Source organism: Ovis canadensis, chromosome 2 (assembly GCF_042477335.2).
Source record: "Ovis canadensis isolate MfBH-ARS-UI-01 breed Bighorn chromosome 2, ARS-UI_OviCan_v2, whole genome shotgun sequence".
Lineage (NCBI taxonomy): Eukaryota > Metazoa > Chordata > Mammalia > Artiodactyla > Bovidae > Ovis > Ovis canadensis.
The window spans coordinates 250,453,831-250,473,295 of NC_091246.1; the positions used below are offsets into that span (position 1 = coordinate 250,453,831).

General features: G+C 57.7%; 1 protein-coding gene across 4 annotated transcripts in view; it reads right to left on the reverse strand.

Moving 5' to 3' along the window:
- Nucleotides 1-3,707: 3,707 nt before the first annotated feature.
- Nucleotides 3,708-19,465, reverse strand: part of ALPL (alkaline phosphatase, biomineralization associated) — a 65,192-nt gene continuing 49,434 nt past the window's right edge. For all 4 annotated transcript variants that reach the window (XM_069579115.1, XM_069579116.1, XM_069579118.1 and 1 more), the window contains 10 exons: nt 19,213-19,332; nt 18,818-18,933; nt 17,221-17,395; nt 16,068-16,243; nt 12,411-12,554; nt 10,740-10,809; nt 8,571-8,705; nt 6,121-6,312; nt 5,544-5,663; nt 3,708-4,704 (listed from right to left, as the gene is read on the reverse strand). In XM_069579115.1, coding sequence (XP_069435216.1) covers nt 4,439-4,704; nt 5,544-5,663; nt 6,121-6,312; nt 8,571-8,705; nt 10,740-10,809; nt 12,411-12,554; nt 16,068-16,243; nt 17,221-17,395; nt 18,818-18,933; nt 19,213-19,332 — 1,514 coding nt within the window. In that variant the 3' untranslated portion in view covers nt 3,708-4,438. The remainder of the gene's footprint in view (nt 4,705-5,543; nt 5,664-6,120; nt 6,313-8,570; nt 8,706-10,739; nt 10,810-12,410; nt 12,555-16,067; nt 16,244-17,220; nt 17,396-18,817; nt 18,934-19,212; nt 19,333-19,465) is intronic.

Here is a 19,465-nt window from a genome sequence, read left to right on the forward strand (position 1 = left end):
CTGTAGGAGGACAGACAGGGACGCTGGGGAGTGTGGCAGGCAGGAGAGGTACACCCATGACGGGCAGCTCTGACTGACCACTGCCCTGCATAAATGTGGCGCAAAGCGAGCAGACCTTCCAATTTTTCAACAAACCAGAACTCCAGATCTTTTGCGCAAGTTCCCAGTGTTTTAAAACACAATGAGGATAATCACGGACATCTGGGGAGCATATGAGTGGGAGGTGCCCTGAGCACACGTGAAGCTGAGACAAGACAACCCGGACTTCCCACACCCCTTCCCTACTGTGGAGGAGAGGGCTCAACGGTGGGGGGAGGGGCAGCGATAGACATCTCAGGAGGAGGGGCCGGGGATGCTGCTAACCCTCCTACAACAGAGAGACATCCGGCCCCAAGTGCCAAGAGTGCCCAGGCTGAGAACCAGAAAACTAACACCGTGGCATCTCGTCCCATCACTTCATTGCAAATAGATGGGGAAACAGTGGAAAGAGTGTCAGACTATTTTGAGGGGCTCCAAAATCACTGCAGATGGTGACTGCAGCCATGAAATTAAAAGACGCTTGCTTTTTGGAAGATAAGTTATGACCAACCTAGACAGCAGATTCAAAAGCAGAGACATTACTTTGCCAACAAAGGTCCGCCTAGTCAAGGCTATGGTTTTTCCAGTAGTCATGCATGGATGTGAGAGTTGGAATATAAAGAAAGCTGAGCACTGAAGAATTGATGCTTTTGAACTGTGGTGTTGGAGAAGCCTCTTGAGAGTCCCTTGGACTGCAAGGAGATCAAATCAGTCCATCCTAAAGGAGATCAGTCCTGAATATTCACTGGAAGGACTGATGCTGAAGCTGAAGCTCCAATACTTAGGCCACCTGATGGGAAGAACTGACTCTTTTTAAAAGACCCTGATGCTGGGAAAGATTGAAGGCAGGAGAAGGGGACGACAGAGGATGAAATGGTTGGATGGCACCATCACTGACTCGATGGATGTGAGTTTGAGTAAACTCCGGGAGTTTGTGATGGACACAGAGGCCTGGTGTGCTGCATTCCGTGGAGTTGCAGAGTCGGACACGACTGAGAGACTGAACTGAACGGAAGAGTTGTTGATGGGAGGCGTCTGCTCAACCAAAGACTACATTTCCCAGCTTCCTTTGCATCCAGGTAGAATCATGTGACTAGTTCTCACCAATGGACTGTGAGTAGGAGTGATGAGTGTTGCTTCCAGGAAGAAGTGGTTAAAACGTGAGCTGTGAGCCCCCCTTCCCCTCCACCCCTTCCCTCATCAGTGTGCTGGCCAGATGGAATTTAGATAGATATTCTGGTTAAGATAGAACCTCTGGAATTTAGAGGAGGGCAGAGCCACATGGTGGAAAGAGCCTGGGTCCCAGGCACCTGACCAGAGGCACCCCCAGATGTTTGAGATAGAAATGAACTCATTGTGTTAAATTCCGGATTTCTTGTCAACAGAAGACATGGTTATCTGGATGTCTAGAAGAGGATTTGTCAGCTTAGATTTGTTCCTCCTGGCTGAGGAAGTGTCTTCCGTCACCCTTAGCCTCTAGTTCCATAGTAGATGGGTGGAGCTGGGACTTCTGCCTGGACCCCTGGCCTGGATTAGGACTCAGAGCCACCAACAGTTAGAATAAAGGGAGATGAGTGAGCTGACGGTGCATGCGGGGCCCAGCCTGGGTACGGGAGGCCCTGGAGCAGTCTGAGCACCCTTGATTCTTCTTGAAGCACACACGCGTGAGCCACAGCCTGGACTCGTGCAGGAGCTCCTAGTTCCTCTTGGGATCCTGAGAGCTCAGTGTGTTCAGCTCAGCGCTGGGATAGTACATTCAAATGTTAGGAATGGAACATCAGCGAAGTTAAAGAACTCTCCTGAGTTCATGGAAACGAGAAAGTGATGGGAACCCCTCCATCTCTGACCGGCGGCAGCCCAGGCTTTTGAACCCCATCCCAAAGTTTAATAAATGATGTTGTTGCTTTGCTTGTTTCCTTTGAGGATTTACTGTCCTGGCTCAGGCTTTGGGGCTTGCTCTCAACCCCTCCTGGTTGGAAGGGCCAGGGTGTTCATTTTTTCAGGAACAGCTCTTAGCCGGTGAGAAAGGAGAGGTGAAGAATAAACACCCCAGCCCCCTCACTCCACAGTGAGATAACCCTCAGCTGCATCTCCCTTGCTTCCTGGAGGCCCACAGTGGGACTGAGCCCGGGTTGCCCATGATGGTGACCTGCTTAACACACATCCTTTCCTTTCCCGGCTCACTTCCCCACTCTGCCTGGTGCTTCCTGGGTTCTTTTTCCTAACCCAGGGATTGAACCCGCATCCCCTGCGTTGCCAGGCGGCTTCTTTACCACTGAGCCACTTGGGAAGCCCCTTTACAAACTGTATTCAAATCCTTGTCACAGGCTGTGCCTCTGAAGAACCCAACCTAAGACACAAAGTGTGGTTTGCACACCGCAGTGTGGTTTGTACATTGACTTTGGGTGGTACTGGTGAACTTTTAAAGACAGACTGCTCAAATGTGAATTTAAAGAAGTGTTTAGGAAATGACAATAGAGACATGGCAAAAAATTATGAAGATGGTATGAGACCAACAAATGAAAGCGCTGCACTGCGCAGTTAAAGGTGAGGTGTCTGTCCTGGCAAGAATGTAGGCACGTAGTTTACTATCCCAGCATCAGCTTGGCTGTGCCCTTTTTGCCAGGACTGCTGGGAAACTTAAAGAAATATTCTCAGCTGCGTTTTTTTTTTTTTTTTTTGTATTTTCATTCTTGAAGGATGCCTTGCTTCTAACATACAATTTCTTGCCGAGTTCATTTTTAACTAGTGTGTGTTATGAGTCATTAGTACCGGCTGCCTCAGAGCCTGGTTGGCAGGAGGCTGGAAATGCATTATAAATAAAGGATGTCATTAAGTGTGGGAACTTTGGAATCAAACCCCAGCTCCACAGCTTGGGAGACCTTGGGCACTCATGTCACTTGCTGCACCCTTGGTTTCATCATCTATAAATGTGAATGGATGAAGGGGGCCTGCTTCTTAGGATTAAATGAAATGAATCCACATAAGCCTCAAGCTCAGAGAGTGGCAGATAGCAAATAATCATCATTATTATCATGATTGAGGCTTTCCTTCCAGTAAGGCAAGAGGAGCAAACTTGGGGACCTCTACCCCAATATCAGGTGTAACCCTGAGTCTGTACCAGCCTTGACAATCAGGAGTGGACAGATCTCCATCCCTGACTAGGCTGAGGCTCTGTGAGGGCCACCACTAAACTCTGAGGACCTGGTATGGTGCCTGGCGCGTGCTCAATACTTGCTGAATGAACGGATGAGGAAGCGGGTACGATGGGCCACGGCGGGCAGCTGTTTGAGGGCACCACGCGGCAAGGGTGTCCCGGGGCACTTGAAAGCCTTCCTGATGTGGGCTTCGGGGCCCAGAGGCACTGTTCTTTAATCCTCATGGCAGTCCTGCAGTGGGCTGCCTCCCATGTTCCAGATAAGAAAACGGAGAGGCAGAGACACAAAGGGCTCTGTCCACAGTCCCCCGGGTAATGCGTGGTGAAGCCCCCAGGTCAGTGGGAGACCCTTCCCCTCCCCGTGCAACCCTACGTGCATGTGCTCCCGGGCCCTGAGTCCAGCTCCCCCAGAAAAATGAGCTCATTTCAGTCTCTTCCTCACTGACCACAAAGACTCAGTCCTGTCCTCAGAAATATTTGGAAAGTTTTATTTAAATGTTTTGTGTTCCCTTTTAACCAACACCAAAAAGAGAAAATTTTTTGGCTATTTCGAACAGGAGCGTCCCTTCAGAGAGAAGCTGGCATGTGTGTTTAGAGCCGGGAAGCGTCCGCTTTGCCAGGCTCCTCTTCCCAGCCTGGGTCACCCGGGGCTGGATGGCCAGTCCTCGGAACCGACTTCCTGGGAGCCCCAGGGCGACCTTAGAATGAGTGAGTGAGCAAACCTCCCTCCTGAGGAGGACCTGGTCTCCCCTGCATTTAGGGATGGACTTGGGGAACTGGCCATGAGCCTGGTGGGTTCCAGAGGGAAGGGGAAGGGGCTGGGGCAGGGTCAGATCCGGAATGTTCCATGGAAGCTCCAGGGCCTCTGGGTCTGCAGAAATAGAGTTGCTAGAAAAATAAGAGGCTTTGAGAAGTCTGCAGTCTATGCTCTCTGCCTGCCCAAGAGAAGCCTACCCTGTCGGCCAAAAGGGGGCAGCGGGTGGCGGGGGAGGCTGGAGGCCAGCAACTGATCTGGCCGCAGTGGAGGATTCCAGAGGGGAGCCAGGCGGGTGGCAGGCAGACTTTGGTTTCCTGGGTCCCCTTGCCGGCAGCGGCAGAGGCGGTGGGGGTCTCTGCTTCCCGCCTCTTTGAGGTGTGGGCTGCCAGGCCGTGGGCAGCACCGGCCATCGGTCATGGGCTGGTGGGTGCCCGGGCCCTGGGCCCTCAGAACAGGCCGCCCAGGGGCAGCAGGGCCAGCAGGAGCAGCAGGGGCCCGGGGGAGGGGCTGCTGGACGAGCTGGCTGAGGCACAGTGGTCGCGGTTGGCACCGATGCAGGCTGCGTAGGCCATCACGTGGGGGATGTAGTTCTGCTCGTGGACGCCGTGCAGCAGGTGCGCCATGGGGCCCTTGGCAAAGACGGCCACGTCCTCGCCGCCGTGGGTCTCGTGGCGCAGGGGCACCGCGGACTGCGCCTGGTAGTTATTGTGAGCTGCAGGCCAGAGAAACGCTTGCTGAGCGCCTGCCAGGGAGCCTGGCACGCTGTAGCAGCTTTCCGTGCCCACTTCCGGGCTGGCTCAAGTGCCCTCTTCCCCCATTTTTTTTTCAAGGGGGGAGCCACTCTGTGTAGCAAATGGGATCCCAGTTCCCCAAGCAGGGATCAAACCTGTGCCACCTGCATTAGGAGCGTGGAGTCTTTAACCACTGGACCACTCGGGAAGTCCCAAATGCTCCCATTTTATAGAAGAGGAAGCTGAGGCTCAGTGCGGAAAAGTCGTTTCCTACACCAGGCCACAGGACTCAAGCCTGGGTCTGTTGACACAGACATCTGCTCTCTCAACCCACAGATCTCTGGGCTGTCTGGGTTAGAAGGGAAGAGCCAACCCAGGAAAAGCTTCTGATCCTTGGTTGTGCCATTAGGCCCCCAGGGGGGTGCTGGGGACATCATGAGCAAATATTCAACAATATGGAATCAGATAAGCAAACTGGGAAGGCGCACACACACACTGGAATACTATACAGCCAGGACCTGGGACCTGAATGTGCTAGGCACCACACTGGGCTCATCAGATCCAGCTAGCCCTTCAGACAACCTTGGGAGGCAGACCATTCTTCAGAAGGAAACTGAAAATGAGGAAGGTGAAGTTATGTGCCCAAGGTCACAGAGGTGCTAGATTTTAGGAGGGGATTCAAATCGACATTGTTCTGACTCAAGTCCTGTCTATTCTGGGACACCTCGCTCCCAGCCTTGACCAGACGACTATACTGTTTCTGAGCTCATCCCTGAGGGGGTGCCCTGTCCCCTCCCAGCCCTGGGCCTTGCGTTCTCACCATAGTCCACCATGGAGACATTCTCTCGCTCACCACCCACCACCTTGTAGCCGGGCCCGTTGCCGTACAGGATGGCGGTGAAAGGCTTCTTGTCTGTGTCACTCACCATGGGAGCCAGACCTGCGCAAGGAGACACTGGTCCAGGGGTCATGTTGGAGCACCAGGAGTACAGGGTTCCTGGGTCCCCCCCAAGGAAGCCACCTTCCAAGCCCAATTTATTTCCAACCAACCATCCCTCAGTTTTGATTGTGCCCATGTCCTCCCATCTGTTGGTCCATCCACCCCTCATCCATCCATCCATCCCTCCATCCTCTCCTCTCCCCTGTCCATTAATCCATCCTGCCTCTCATTCTTCTACCTATCAATCATCCCGGTGGGCACCCATGCACCCAGGCATCACTTCCCCCCACGCCCCTCACCCTCTATTCCCCCACCTGCCAGTAACTTCCCTTCCCTCCCCAGTTCCGAGTCCCACATGTGCCAGGCCCTGGGCTTGCCAGCTCTCCTCCCCTACCCCCGCTCCCGGATGGCAGACCCTGGGAGTGCCCAGTGCCCACCCCAATGGAGGCCTACCTACCAAAGATAGAGTTGCCACGGGGGGTGTACCCGCCAAAGGTAAAGACGTGGGAGTGGTCAGCGGTGACAACGGTCAGTGTGTCTTCTACGGAGGTCATAGCGCCCGCCTGCCCGATGGCCTGGTCCATCTCCACCGCCTCATGCAGTGCCTGCTTGGCTTTGCCCTCGTGGTGCCCGTGGTCAATCCTGCCCCCTTGGGACGCCAAGGCAAAGGCCTCCGGTCAGGAGGCAGGGAAGGAGGTGTAATCCCCAATTCCCATCCCCCTGGGTTAACCGCCGGGTTAACCTCTTTGATGGGAGCTCCCCTGGGCCAGGCACCATGCCAGGCATTTAATACAGCTATTCAACCTTCCCAGCCACTCAGATGGTGAGTCGCTGGACCACAGGCCCACGTGTGGACAGTGCAAAGTCAGGTTTAAAGCAGATCCACCCCCAACGCTGCTCCCTGAGCTGTTTCCTTAGCTGCTCAGAGTCCCTGAAGATCTCAGAGAGTTAGGGAAAGGGCCCAACATGCCTGAATACCTACTAGGTGCCAGACAGAAAAAGCTGACGTCTTGTTCCCCATTCCTGACAACCGTGGGCAGAGATGGGTACAATCAGCCCAGTTTACAGATGGAGCAGCTGAGGCCGAGAGTGGGGAAGTAACGTGTCCAAGGTGAGATCTGCTGGGCTTTGAATTCAGATGACCCACTCTGAAGCCCTATTTTTCCATCTTTGAATACATCCCCTCTGAGTGAAAAGTGAAAGTGGAAGTGAAAGTCGCTCAGTCGTATTTAACTCTTTGCGACCCCATGGACTGTATAGTCCATGGAATTCTCCAGGCCAGAATACTGGCATGGGTAGCCTTTCCTTTCTCCAGGGGATCTTCTGAACCCAGGAATCAAACTGGGGTCTCCTGCATTGCAGGCATATTCTCTACCAACTGAGCTCTCAGGGAATCACTCCAAATTACCGAGTGTGAAACACACTCTTAGAGGGGAAAAGCCCTCAGAGCCTGGGCAGTGCCCACAGCAAGCTTCCATACAGGCCTGGAGAAGCCTGCACCCCATGGTGAGCCGCCTCCCCCAGGTGAGCAGAGGAGGCCTGGCTTGGTTAAGCCTGGCTTGAAGATCACAGCTGAGACTGTGACTGCAGGGAGCACCTCCCATCTCTAAGAGGAAGATGAAGCCTGGGTGGACACTCCCAACTCTGAGGGTCCGGAGCCTGGGCGCCTGGCCGCCCTGCCTTCTTGCTGGCCTGGGCCTCACCACGCAGGCCTGGCCGGCTGGCAGGGTGGGTCCCTCCTTTGTTGTGGCTCTGGGAGCAGCTGGCCTGGCCGGCCCAGTCCTGGCCCTGCTCACAAAGAGGACCGCTCCCGGGGGAGCTCGTGCTCGCCACCACTGGTTCCTGGCTGCTTCCTCAGCATCAGAGGCCCATTCAGGGCCAGGCCGAGACCGCCGTGCTTGAGTGGGAACCCCAGGGTTTGGCAAGAAGGCAGCCAAGCTGGGTTGGCGGCCGCTGGCCTCTGGAGGGGGGAAAGGCCCGAGCGTGTGTGTGTGTATGGTGGGAGGATGTGTGCAAGTGTGCCCGAGTGTGTGTGTGTCCAGGCAGAACATGAATAGTGGTTAGAACTTTGGAAGATTCCAGAGACTTTATCATTTCCTCTCACTTTCTATTGTGATCGCCTTAGCTATTGGGCAATCATAATAATGATAAGAATAGGAGCATTGAGGATTTATTCTCTGCTGGGCCCCCTTCCAAGTACATTACGTCTCTGGACGCAATGGATGCTAATAGTCCTTCTTGGAGAAGTTACAGCAATGCCCAGGTAACAGTCACAAAAGCCAGTGGGTGGCAGCACTCAGACAGCGAGTCCAGGGCCTTAAGGCAGCACTGAAACCCCAGCAGTGTCGGCAGACAGCACTGCTGCCTCCCGAGGGTCTGGCTCTCCCAACCCTGGGGCCCCCAGGACACACCCGGGGGCTGCCCTGGGCCTTCTCCTTCTGACCTTGGCCCCACGTGGGCCTAGTCACAACAGAGGTCCACTGTCCAGCTGCGAGGGCATCCACAGACCAATGGGCATCTGGTCGGCCCTCGGCCAGTGTCCTTGGGCCCAGCCAGGCAGCTGCCCAGGGCACCTCTGACTACAGGGGCTCTGCACACCCCTCCAGAGACAGGCTCTGGGGAGGAATTTCCAAAAGGAAGAAACCTGCCTCCTCTCTCAGGAAGCCTTCCTGGACTGGTAAGCCAGATGTGCCATCTCCACGCTCAAAGAAGAAGAGCTTGTTGGGCTGGAAGCTTCAGCATCACCCCTTCGCTCCACCTCTCTCGTTCATGACCTATCCTCCCCAAAGGAATCTCCCTGCTCATCCCCAAATGGGACAGTGCTCTCTGAGAGCTAACCACCCAACCCCTGAACCCGCCTGGATGCTCCCAGGGAAGCAGCCCCGCAGCCAGGTCTGGGCCCCCTACCTTCCACCAGCAGGAAGAAGCCTTTGGGGTTCTTGTTCAGGATCCTGATGGCCATCTCTACCATCTCGGAGAGTGAAGGGTCAGTCATGTTGTTCCTGTTGAGTTCATACTGCATGTCCCCGGGCTCAAAGAGACCTGAGGAGGAGCCAGAAGGGTGTGGGTGTCTCAGGGAGCAGAGGCTTCTCACACATGACTTGGGGGTAAAGGGAGGTGGGGGTGGAAGCAGTTCTGGGCGGCTTTGGGAGGGCTGCCTCCGTTCGTCTTCTCAGCCTCGCCATGGTGAGGGGTCACTGTCCATTTCACAGAGGAGGAGACTGAGGCTCAGGTGTTCCGTAACTCACTACGTTCAGCTGCTAATGGGAGACCTGGGATTCCACTCCATCAGCCCATCCGAGCCTTGGAGGGCCCTGGGCATGGCAGAGGACTGTGTCCCGACTTCAACAAGACAGCCTGGGTGTGTGTTTCCATGCCAGGTTTGAAGGGCTCAGTGCTTATGTAGTGAAACAGAAGAAGGTTTGGGGTCACTGTCTCCGCTGTTCCCTGAGTGTGGTGTCTTTCCCCTCGTGAAACAAGGAGAGAGGTCCCTTCCTCGCTCATATCACAGGATTCCACGTGTACTGGATTGCTGTTTTCCAGGCCTGGATGTGTTTCTAGAACACCTTGCCCTTCCCTGCGTGCACGGAGCCCAACAGGCGCTCCAGTGAGCAGAGTGCTTACTCTGGACCACACGTCACCCTGTGTGCTTTGGAAGCACCTGGGCACCAGCCTCCGAGATGTCGCCCAATAACCCTTCCTCCTGGAATTCACGCTCACGTGCCCTCCCTCACTGACTCGGGCTGGCCTGTGTATCCAACAGAATACTGTCCAGACAACGGCATATGACTTCCAGGCCTGAGCGTAAGACACTGTGGCTTCTGCCTTGCAAACTCCTACCTTCTGGGGAAAGCCAGTCACCATGTCGTGAGGACACTCAAGCAGCTCAGTGGAGAGATTCACGCAGTGAGAAACTGAGGCCTCCTGCCAACGGCCCACACTGACTATTAGCCATGTGAGTGAACCACCCTGGAAGCCCCAGACCCAGTCAAGCCTCCGGGGACGGCAACCTCCTGAGAGACCTAGCTAAACCACTCCCAAACTCCCGACCCAAAGAAGCCATGACGGAGTAAATGTTTGCTCTCGTTTTAAACTGTAAAGCTTTGGGATACTCTGTTATGCAGCCACAGAGATAACTTATACATGAGCTCATTTAATCCTCATGACAACGCTGAGGCAGGCCCGATCACTGTACCCACTGTACAGAGGATTCGTTATTCTCATTTTATAGAAAACCGAAGCACAGAGGGGAGAAATCACTTGCTCAGGGTTGCACAGCTCGTGAGTGCTAGGAGCTGGATTTGAACCCAGCAACCTGGCTCTTCAGCCATACATGGAATTTTTATGCTCCGCGGGTAGAGGCATAATCCTCTACAGGCAGCGTGGGCTGTGGGGCCCAGGTGGGCAGAGAGCTTGGTGTGTCGGAGCGATCCTCCGGGTGCCCTGCTCTAAGCCCAGAATCTCCGAGGACACGCCCAGGGCCCAGGGGCCGTGTTCCCTGAGAAAGGCTTGCAGGGGGCTTTGCCACCACCTGCTTGGCCCAATAGCCAGGAGGGAATGGGGACCCAGACGTCGGCATGGTGGTACTCAGGGTCTCATCCCACCTCACCTGGAGCCGCCTCGGGTCCCACAGCTGTTACCCAGTCCCTGAGGAGGTGGGGGCAAACCGCCCCCCTCAGTCAAGATCAGCGGAGACAGTCTAGCTGGCTTCTGCCCTGGCAGTTCCGCAGGGCTGGCTCTGGGTCCCCTGGCTCCACAGCCAAGGATTTAAGTCCCAGCGCCAGCTACAGTTCAGATTCACCTGGGCTGTGCGGCCTGCCAGAGCAGGGCCCTTCTCTGAGCTCTGTTTCCCTTTGTGCTCAATGGAGCTGTTCGCCCTGCACAGCCAGCAAATTTCAGATCTAGTTCTATGAACCAAAACCCCTCCATCAACCCTCCCAGGTCCTAGAGCCTGGGACAAAGGTCCCTAAGGATTGGGGGGGTGGTGGTGGCTCGGGCCTCATCCCACAGTGCTGGCTCACACAGCCCTGGCCCCAGGGCACCCAGCTGGATGTCCACTCCACCCCCTCCACTTACCCAAGAGGTAGTCCACGGTGTGGGGGTCAAGGGCCAGGAGATCAGTGCGGTTCCAGACATAGTGAGAGTGCTAGAAGGAAGGGCCAGCGTCAGGCAGGCTGGGACTGGGGGAGTCAGCTGGGCTCAGAGTCTGGGGCACCATGTGTGTCCTTCAGTCATTTAACAGTCCCTCTCTGAGGACCTACCAGCCCTGCCTTCAAGAAATGGCAAATAAACAGGTAATTTTAATGCAAGGTGATGAGAATTCTGAGACCAGGGGCACTGTGAACCTAGAGACAAGATCAGGGAGGGCTCCCTGGTGGTCCTAATGGGGACTTGGAGGACAAGTAAGACCTGAACAACCTGGAGTCAGGGAACAGTGTTCCAAGCAGGGAAGGAGTGTGGAGCAAAGAAGAGGAAGGCACAGGTCACCAGGGGCCTTGAGCACTCACTGAGAGGTGTGGGCTGTGCGTGTTCTCAGAGCCGGGAAGGGAGCAGGGCCCTAGCTCTGCCTGGGGACCCCCGCTAAGGGGGTAGTGAAGGAAGTACAGCTTCCCCAGGGCACAGAGGCCACGGGAAGGGACTGGCCAGCTTGCCTGGAGAGGGTGCCATTCAGGCCTGGACGGGGGTGGCGGGGGGGGGGGGGCTGGGGTCCTGAACTACCAGGAATCAGCTGTGTGCCCTTAGGCGAGATCCTCGCCTTCTCTGGGTGATGGCATCGGGATCCGAGGTTTTTCAAACCTCCGGGGCTGCTCTGGGAAGGAAGGTAGGAAGGCTAAGAAAGTGGGGCTCCCCCGCCGTCCCTCACTTCATGCCCGGGGGGCAGGTAGACAGACAGCGGCTGGGGATGGCAGTGTCTCTCAGGCTTGGGCCGGGGAGGGGCTCTGGTCTAGCCAGAGCTGACTCAGAAGGCACGGGAAGAGTTCAAAGCGGCTGGGTCGTTCCCCCACCCACCCCAGGGGACCATTCCCCCGTCCCTACCCCCACCTCAGTCTTGGCCCGGCCCCATCCCACAAGGCCTCCCCAGGGGCCAGGCCTGGAAGCCTCCGAAACCCAACCCCAGAGTGACATCAAAGCGGCTGCCAGGCTGCTCCCCACTGTCTTCAGCTCCGACCACAGTCATTTCCAGACCCCAGCTGCCCCAGGCCCTGTGGCCGGCAGATGGATTTCACGGGCCGGAGCTGCTCCCAGGAGCGAGTGCCCAGGTCTTCCCACGCTCTGGCCTCCCTTCTCTAGCCAGCACGTGCCCTGACTCTGGCCCCTGCCTGCCACCGCGGCCTGCGAGATTCCCCCCACCGTGGCCTCCTCCTCCCACCCCCGTTTCGGGGTTTCTCAGCCCCTCGCTTGTGGTCTGTCCCCTCTGGGTTCCCGTAGGTCCTGGGCACCTCGCCATCCAAGCACAGTGTTCCACGTTTCCTTGGCCATCTGATTCATCCTTTGCACCTCAGGCCTAGCCAGAGGCCCCGCACTCAGTAGGGGTGCAGGTGGGCTGCATGTCCACGCAGGTCATTGCTTGACCCACCCTCTTCCTCACTGCCTGAAGGAAGGAATCAATGGGCACCTACTGTGTGCCATTCAGACACCTGTAAGGTCCTTTGGGCCTGAGCTAAGAATCACAAGCCCATTCTACAGAAATGAACAGATGCAGAGGACACCTCCCCACCCAGTCGTCGGGCCCCCTGGACAGGCTACCTTGTGCTTCGGTTTGAAGCTCTTCCAAATGTCGACGAGGTTCAGGCCGTCCAGCCTCGTGCCTCTGGCCTTCTCATCCAGCTCATACTCCACATCGGTTCTGTTCTTGGGGAACATGTACTTCCGGCCGCCCCCCATGATCACCTAAAGGGGACACAGCCATCAGTACCCCGGGGGTGCCATGCCATCTGGAGGTTCCCAGAGGCCCGCCTGGAGAACTGGGCTCCCCAGGGGACGGGCGGAGTGGACGCTTCTCTGGGGTGGTGAATCCTGGCTCCGTGTGCGCCCCTCTCCCCGAGCCTCTGCGCCTCTGGCTGGGCCGGGAATGAAGTCACGAGTCTACTGGGATTGTGGTTTGGGCTTCAGAGTGCAATACTGGCACCAACCTCCCTTACCTGGCTTTCCAGAAGCCCAATACCAACTTAGGCTGGCGTGAGAGCAACAGCATCTTACAGCGTATGTGTCAGGCACTGAGGACTTGAGACTGCTGCCATGTTTAGCCGCTAAGTCCTGCCCCACATGTGTGACCCCAGGGACTGCGGCCCGCCAGGCTCCTCCGTCCATGGGATTCTCCAGGCAAGAATACTGCAGTGGGCTGCCCGTTTCCTTCTCCAGGGGATCTTCCCGACCCAGGGATCGAACCCAAGTCTGCTGCGTCGGCAGGCGGGTTCTTTACCCCTGAGCTGCCTGGGAAGCCCTGAAGGGCTTAAGATACCTGATCTTGTTCAGCATCACACAAGGCTGCAAGGCTACCCACGCCACCTCCTTTCCAAATAAATGGGTGCAGAAATATGATTTCTTTCCCCTAAGGCCACACAGCCTCCTCTGCAGAGGACAGAGCCAGGAAGTGAACCCAAGGCCCCTCCAGCTCCTGCTGTGTCCATGGAGCTGAGGATGGGGACTCCGACCGAGAGCTGCCTCCTCGTCCCCACCCGGGAGGCGAGAGGCCTCTGCCAGGGAGGTCTTGGGGCAGCCCAGCTGGGAGCCTGGCAAACAGTGGGCCAGCGCCCACGTCTGTGTAGTCACCGCCAGGCTAATTTTACCCACTGCGCTGACCCACGCGGGCAGACGGACGCGGGGCTGTTTGTTTTCCTTGGGAGTCCATGTTTGAAGTCCTGACTATTTTTAAAACGGGGGCCAAGGGCATAACAGCCGCCGCCCGTGGTGACCACCATACCAGTGTCCTCCTGTTACCGCAGGCGGCAGCCCAGGCCGCTGCCCCTGGCTGACACCTCAGGAGTGCAGAGTCCAGTGAAGGCCGACCTTAGACCCGGCGTCCCCGGGGCTGGCATTTCACAGGCACCCTCCTCAGAACCCAGGCTCCACCGGGGGGACAGGGAGCCAGGAGTCCAGGCTGGGGTGCAGGTGGTGGATACAAGGCCATCCTAGGTCCCGGGGAACCAGAAAGGCCTCTGAAGTCAGACTGGAGTTGGAATCCTGGCTCTGCTGTATCTTGACCAAGGTCCGGGCGCTTAAGCTCTCTGGCTCCATGTGTCCCTCTATTAAGTGGAATGGACAGCGCATGACCAGGACTGGCCCAGGATGAAACGCAGTGGCGAGCAGTCCAGTCCCAGCTGCGCCCCCCGCCCCTCGCCGGGGCTGGCTTCCCCTGCAAGGCATTCTCACGGCCAGCAGTAGTGGAGCTCCGGGTGGCTCCGTGAAGGCAAGCTTCTCACGGCCAGCTCCGGCCGGGTGCTCTGTGGGGCGGGGCAGGCTTCTGAGAGAAAGGAGAAGGGGACCCCGGGTCACTGGCTCCCTGCCCCCCGAAACTGTTCCCACAGAACCTGACCCCTTGGCATTTTCAGAATGGAAAATGAAGGCCCCAATCTTCTTGCCGGGAGCCTCGTCATTTCCAGCCCCGGCAGGGACTTCACACACTCATTAAACTCCCAAATAACAGACTTGCTGTTTGGCTTTGGGGTTTAGGTTTGTGTCTTTCATTTTTCTTTTTCTTTCTTTCTTTTTTTTTTTTAGTAAAAGATATTTATTTTCAGGGCGGACACCAGCATTTTTGTTTCGTGTGCAGCCTGGGGGTGCTGGGTGGGGGGCTCTGTGGTGGGGTGGCGATGGAGAAGCAGAGAAGGACGGGGGGGGTGCTGAGGGAGGAGACGGGGGACGGGGTGGGCCTCCCAGCGGCCGCACCCCCTCACTCAGGCTAGGGTGCAACCCCCGCCCCTGCATCCTCTGCCAGCAAAGCCTTCCTTTAAGCTCCTGTCCCCTTCTCAGGCGGTTGCCGCCAAATCTCTCTCAAGAGCAGTCCCGTAATTACACCCTGCACTTGTACAACAAATGTTCTCACATCCATGACCTCATCTCGGCCTCCAGCAGCCCCAGGAGGCGAGGCGGGGAAGGGGGGGCGCGCTCTGCTCTTGCTACACAGGTGGGAACACAGGCTCGGGGGAGGGAAGCGACCCGTCAGGTACCCGCAAAGTCAGAAGGGCGCTTTGCCTGAGATGCTCACTCGCTAGGAGCTGGTCACCAGGACTACACACCCTGAGAAGGGCAGCTCAATCCACAGCTCAGAAAAGAGAAACGAGAGGTTGGAAGAGGGGCAGGTGGCACTTAGAAATTGGGGGGGATGGCGTGGGGGGGAGCCAGAGAGTTAGTCTGGGGGGGCAGAAGCAGACGGAGCGGGAGGGGCCTGGGGGCTCTCTCTCTGAGCCCCCCTGAACCCCCATTCTAAGCTCAGGGGCTGAGGTCCCCTCCCCTCCTCACTAGCACGCCCCCCAACAAGGTAGGTAACAAAACCTTGAAAAGGAAACCAACTAGAGGGTCTCATTTAAGAAACAGAGGCTGGGGGCCCATCTGAGTGTCAGGTGGATGATACTGGGGCATGCACTAAGCCTGCTCCATACGTCAGCTCGTGTTTCAGGGCAGGGACACACGGCCACTCCTGCATAAATGCTACCACCTTCTGAACACTCATGAGGCTTCAGGCCCGGCGCTAAACTCTTACAGGGATTATTTTATCTAGATCTTGCAATGGGCTTATAACGTAGGTACATTTCACAAAAGGGCTGTAGAAGGGAAGGCTCAGAGAGGTTAAGTAATTGACCCAAGGTCACACAGCCAGCGAACAGCAGGCCAAGGAGGTGACCCCGACTTTTAAAGTAAGAGCGTGCTCCAACCACGGCTTGCACATCACCTTTTCTCTGGGCACAGTGCCTGGGTGCAGGGGACTCACTCCTGTCCACGCATGCGGGAACGTATGGGGCGGGTACTCCCCTCAGATGGTACCGTGTCACCCCCACGCTCCAGGGCAGTGCCAGTTCCCAATGGACAGAATAATCCCTGGGCGCCTGACTCTTGGGGCGTGGTGGTGGCCACCTCAGGGTTCATCCCTCAGTCCCACCGTGGTGAAATCCCACAGTGCCTCCCTGCCCCAACCGCAAATCCCCTAATGGGCTGGGAGCCCTCCCAGGTGAGGGCAGAGCCAGGCCAAGCCGCTTCTCCTGGGCCAGTCTGGGCCTGAGGCCTCAGGCCCACCGGGGCCCCGCCTCACCAGCCCTGCCCGGCTAACCCCCCCGACTCCCGCCCCCGCTACCCAGCCCCGCCCCGCCCACCCCCCGCCCCGCCCACCCCCCGCCCCGCCCCGCCCCGCCCCGCCCCGCCCCGCCCCGCCCCGCCCCGCCCCGGCTACCCCCGCCCCGCGCTTGCCTCAATGTCCTTAACGTTGTGCATGAGCTGGTAGGCGATGTCTTTGCAGCCCTGGCTCAGGGCCTCCGGGGGCATCTCGTTGTCCGAGTACCAGTCCCGGTCAGCGGAGTGGGCGTAGGAGGCGCTGGGGGTGGCGTGGTTCACGCGCGTGGTGGTCACGATGCCCACGGATTTCCCTGAGGAGTGGGGGAGGAGGGGTCGGGCTCATCAGGACATAGTGCTGTCCAAGCCAGCTGTCTCCTCTTTCCCTCAACTCGCTGAAGACGGGCCAGTTCCGCTGCCGGCCTGGGCCCCAGGCTCCCCACCGGTACTAAAGGCAGGCTTATGCGTGTGCTCAGCCACTCAACTCTTTTTGACCGCATGGACTGTAGCCTGCCAGGCCCCTCTGTCCATGGGGTTTCCCAGGGAAGAATGCTGGAGCGGGTTGCCACGTCCTCCTCCAGGGGATCTTCCTGACCCAGGAATAAAACCCAAGTCTCCTGCATGTTCTGCGCTGAGCTAACTGGGATGGCAGGGTGGGTGGCTTCCAAATAGCCAGACAGCTCAGACCCTCTGCCTCTGTGACCCTCCCCACTCCCAAGGGCCCTTGAAGCATGAGCACCTAGGCGGGAGCCTCCCCTCCACCAAGGACCCCCCCAAGTCCCACCCCTGCAGGAAGCCCCCTGGCTGCCCTGCAAGAACTCAGGGGCCCCTCCGGAGGGCTCTCAGATGGAGTGTGACTCTGCCACCTGCATCAGCCGGGCTCACACCACGACTCCGGTGTCGGGGGCATCCTGGTGCCTCCCAGTTCCAAGGAGGAAAGGAACGGGGGTAGACAGCTGCTGGACTCTCATGAGACCAGAGCTGGGCTAGACCCCTCACCTTCCTCACGCTGAACCTACGAGGGGCTATGTTTTCAAGCACATTTTAGAGTCAAACAAATAGACTCAGGGAAATGAGCTGGGAGCAAACCCACACTGAGTAACCCCCTAAGCCGCGAGACTTCGCTGTCATGGAAGAGTCCCTGAAGAGTTTGCGGAGTCCCGGAACATCAGAGCCGGGAGGGCCCTGGCGAGCCTCTTTTTCTGCTCTCTCCCCACTGTACAGTTGGAAAGACTGAGGCCCAGACAGGTCACAGAGCTGGGCCCTGTTACGCACGGCTCACCCTACTCACCTGCGTCCTTGGCCCAGCGCAGGATGGAGGTGACCTCATTGCCCTGAGTGGTGTTGCACTGGGAGCGCTGGGTCGCTGCGCTCACCCCCACGGTGCCCTCATTGGCCTTCACCCCGCACAAGTAGGCGGTGGCGGTGCCTGCGCTATCGGGGACCTGGGCGTTGGTGTTGTACGTCTGCAGGTGGAAAAGGAGGGTCAGGAGACGGCCCGGCCTCGGTCCACCCTGCTGCCCCCGACCCCACCCACAGCACGGGGCCTGGACACGAGGGAGACAGTGGCCTCCTGCAGTCTTGGCTGAACCCTGCTGCCCACTGAGGTCCCCCCACCCCTAGAGCCAGCAGATCCCCTAGTGGCCTGCCTCCTGCCTCCCCGCCACACCCTGGCAGCCAGGGTAATAGGAATCGGCAGGAACGCAGCGTTCTAGCACACGGAGGCTCGCTGGGCAGAGGGTGAGACCTGGGTCAGCTCTCCCTGGGTCTGGGGCTCTGGGAGCCAGCAAGGGGTGGAGGAGGCAGGTGAGTGTGGAGAAGGGAGAAGGTTCTTGAAGGAGGGAGGGAGGCTGGGGAAGGGGAGGGAAAGTGAGGGGGAGGCAGGATCTAGGAGGAGGAAATGGGGACCCCCTTATTCAGACTTCCCTGGGGGCTCAGACAGTAAAGCGTCTGCCTACAATGTGGGAGACCCAGGTTCAATCCCAGGGTCAGGAAGATCTCCTGGAGAAGGAAATGGCAACCCACTCCAGTACTCTTGCCTGGAAAATCCCATGGACAGAGGAGCCTGGTAGGCTACAGTCCATGGGGCTGCAAGAGCGACGTCACTTTCCTTTCCTTTTATTCAGACCACCGATGGGGACCCTGAAACTATCTGCCCACAGCGTCTAGAGGACCCCCAGCACTGCCAACGACAACCCCCGTGACAGAGCTACCAGCTTCCATCTGAGCCGCCCTGGGAGAAATGAACGTCACAGAGCCCCGTGCAAAGAGTACTCGCTGCATGATTCCATTCTCATCAAGCACAACAGCAGGAACAGCTAATGTATGGCATCAAAAGTCAGGAAGCAAGAACTGGAGGGGACTGGCGGGCAGGAGTCCCGGCTACCGCCACGTTCAGCTTCTCAACCCCAATGCTAGTCACGCAGACATGTGGAAAGTTGGTGGAAAAGTCACCCTGCACACGTGTGCCCTTCTCTCTACACTTGTTGTGCATCAATAGATCTTAAAACCAGGGAGTTGAAATCCTCAAAGCCTTAGGAAGCAGCTACCGCTGTCCTTTCTTCATGGCGGGGCCACGGAGTCCCCGGGAGGGCTGACCACCTTGTCAGTGGGCTTGAGGGGTCCAGCAGGAGCCATGCCCCTGCCCTTTACTCCCTGGTGGCTCAGAGGATAAAGCATCTGCCTGCAATGCAGGAGACCTCTGTTCAATTTCTGGATCGGGAAGATGCCCCTGGAGAAGGAAATGGCAACCCACTCCAGTACTCTTGCCTGGAGAATCCCATGGATGGAGGAGCCTGGTGGGCTACAGTCCACGGGGTTGCAAAGAGTCGACAGCAACTTCCCTTCACTTCCTCCTGGAAGGTGGGAGGCTTGGGGCTGGAGCTCACCTTGGAGAGGGCCACGTAGGGAAACTTGTCCATCTCCAGCTTGGTCTCCTCTCCAGGGTTGTGGTGGAGCTGACCTTTGAGGATGCGGGCAGCTGTCACGGTGGAGACGCCCATGCCTGTGGTGGAGGTCAGGGGGTTGGGGGAGCTCAGGTTTTCGGGCTCCCAGCCTCTTCAATCAGGTCTCTCAGGCCCCCAACAACCCCCTAGCCTGGGGCTGAGGCAGGTTGGGCAGGGGCCACCAGAGCCTGACCTTCCTCCTTCCCTCCTTAGACCTTCAGGGCCCATAGCCTGCCCCCCGCCATCCTCTGCAACATGCCCCCAGAGCCCGAGCCTCTACAACACAGCCCCCTTCACCTCTGCCTGGCCCCCCGGCCGCCCCCACCCCCAGACCTCACCATCTCCCAGAAACATGATGACATTCTTAGCCACGTTGGTGTTGAGAGTCTGAAGCCTCAGGGCATTTTTCAGGGTCTGCTGAGCTTGGTCTCGCCAGTACTTGGGATCTTTCTCTTTCTCTGCGGAGACAGAGAGGCAGAGTTACTCAGCAGGAGCGGGGCAGCTCCCCCAGCCATTACAGACCCCACCTTCTCCTGGTGATGGCGGGCTGCCTGCAGTCTGCAGCAAGCAGCTGCTGCCCCATCCCAGACA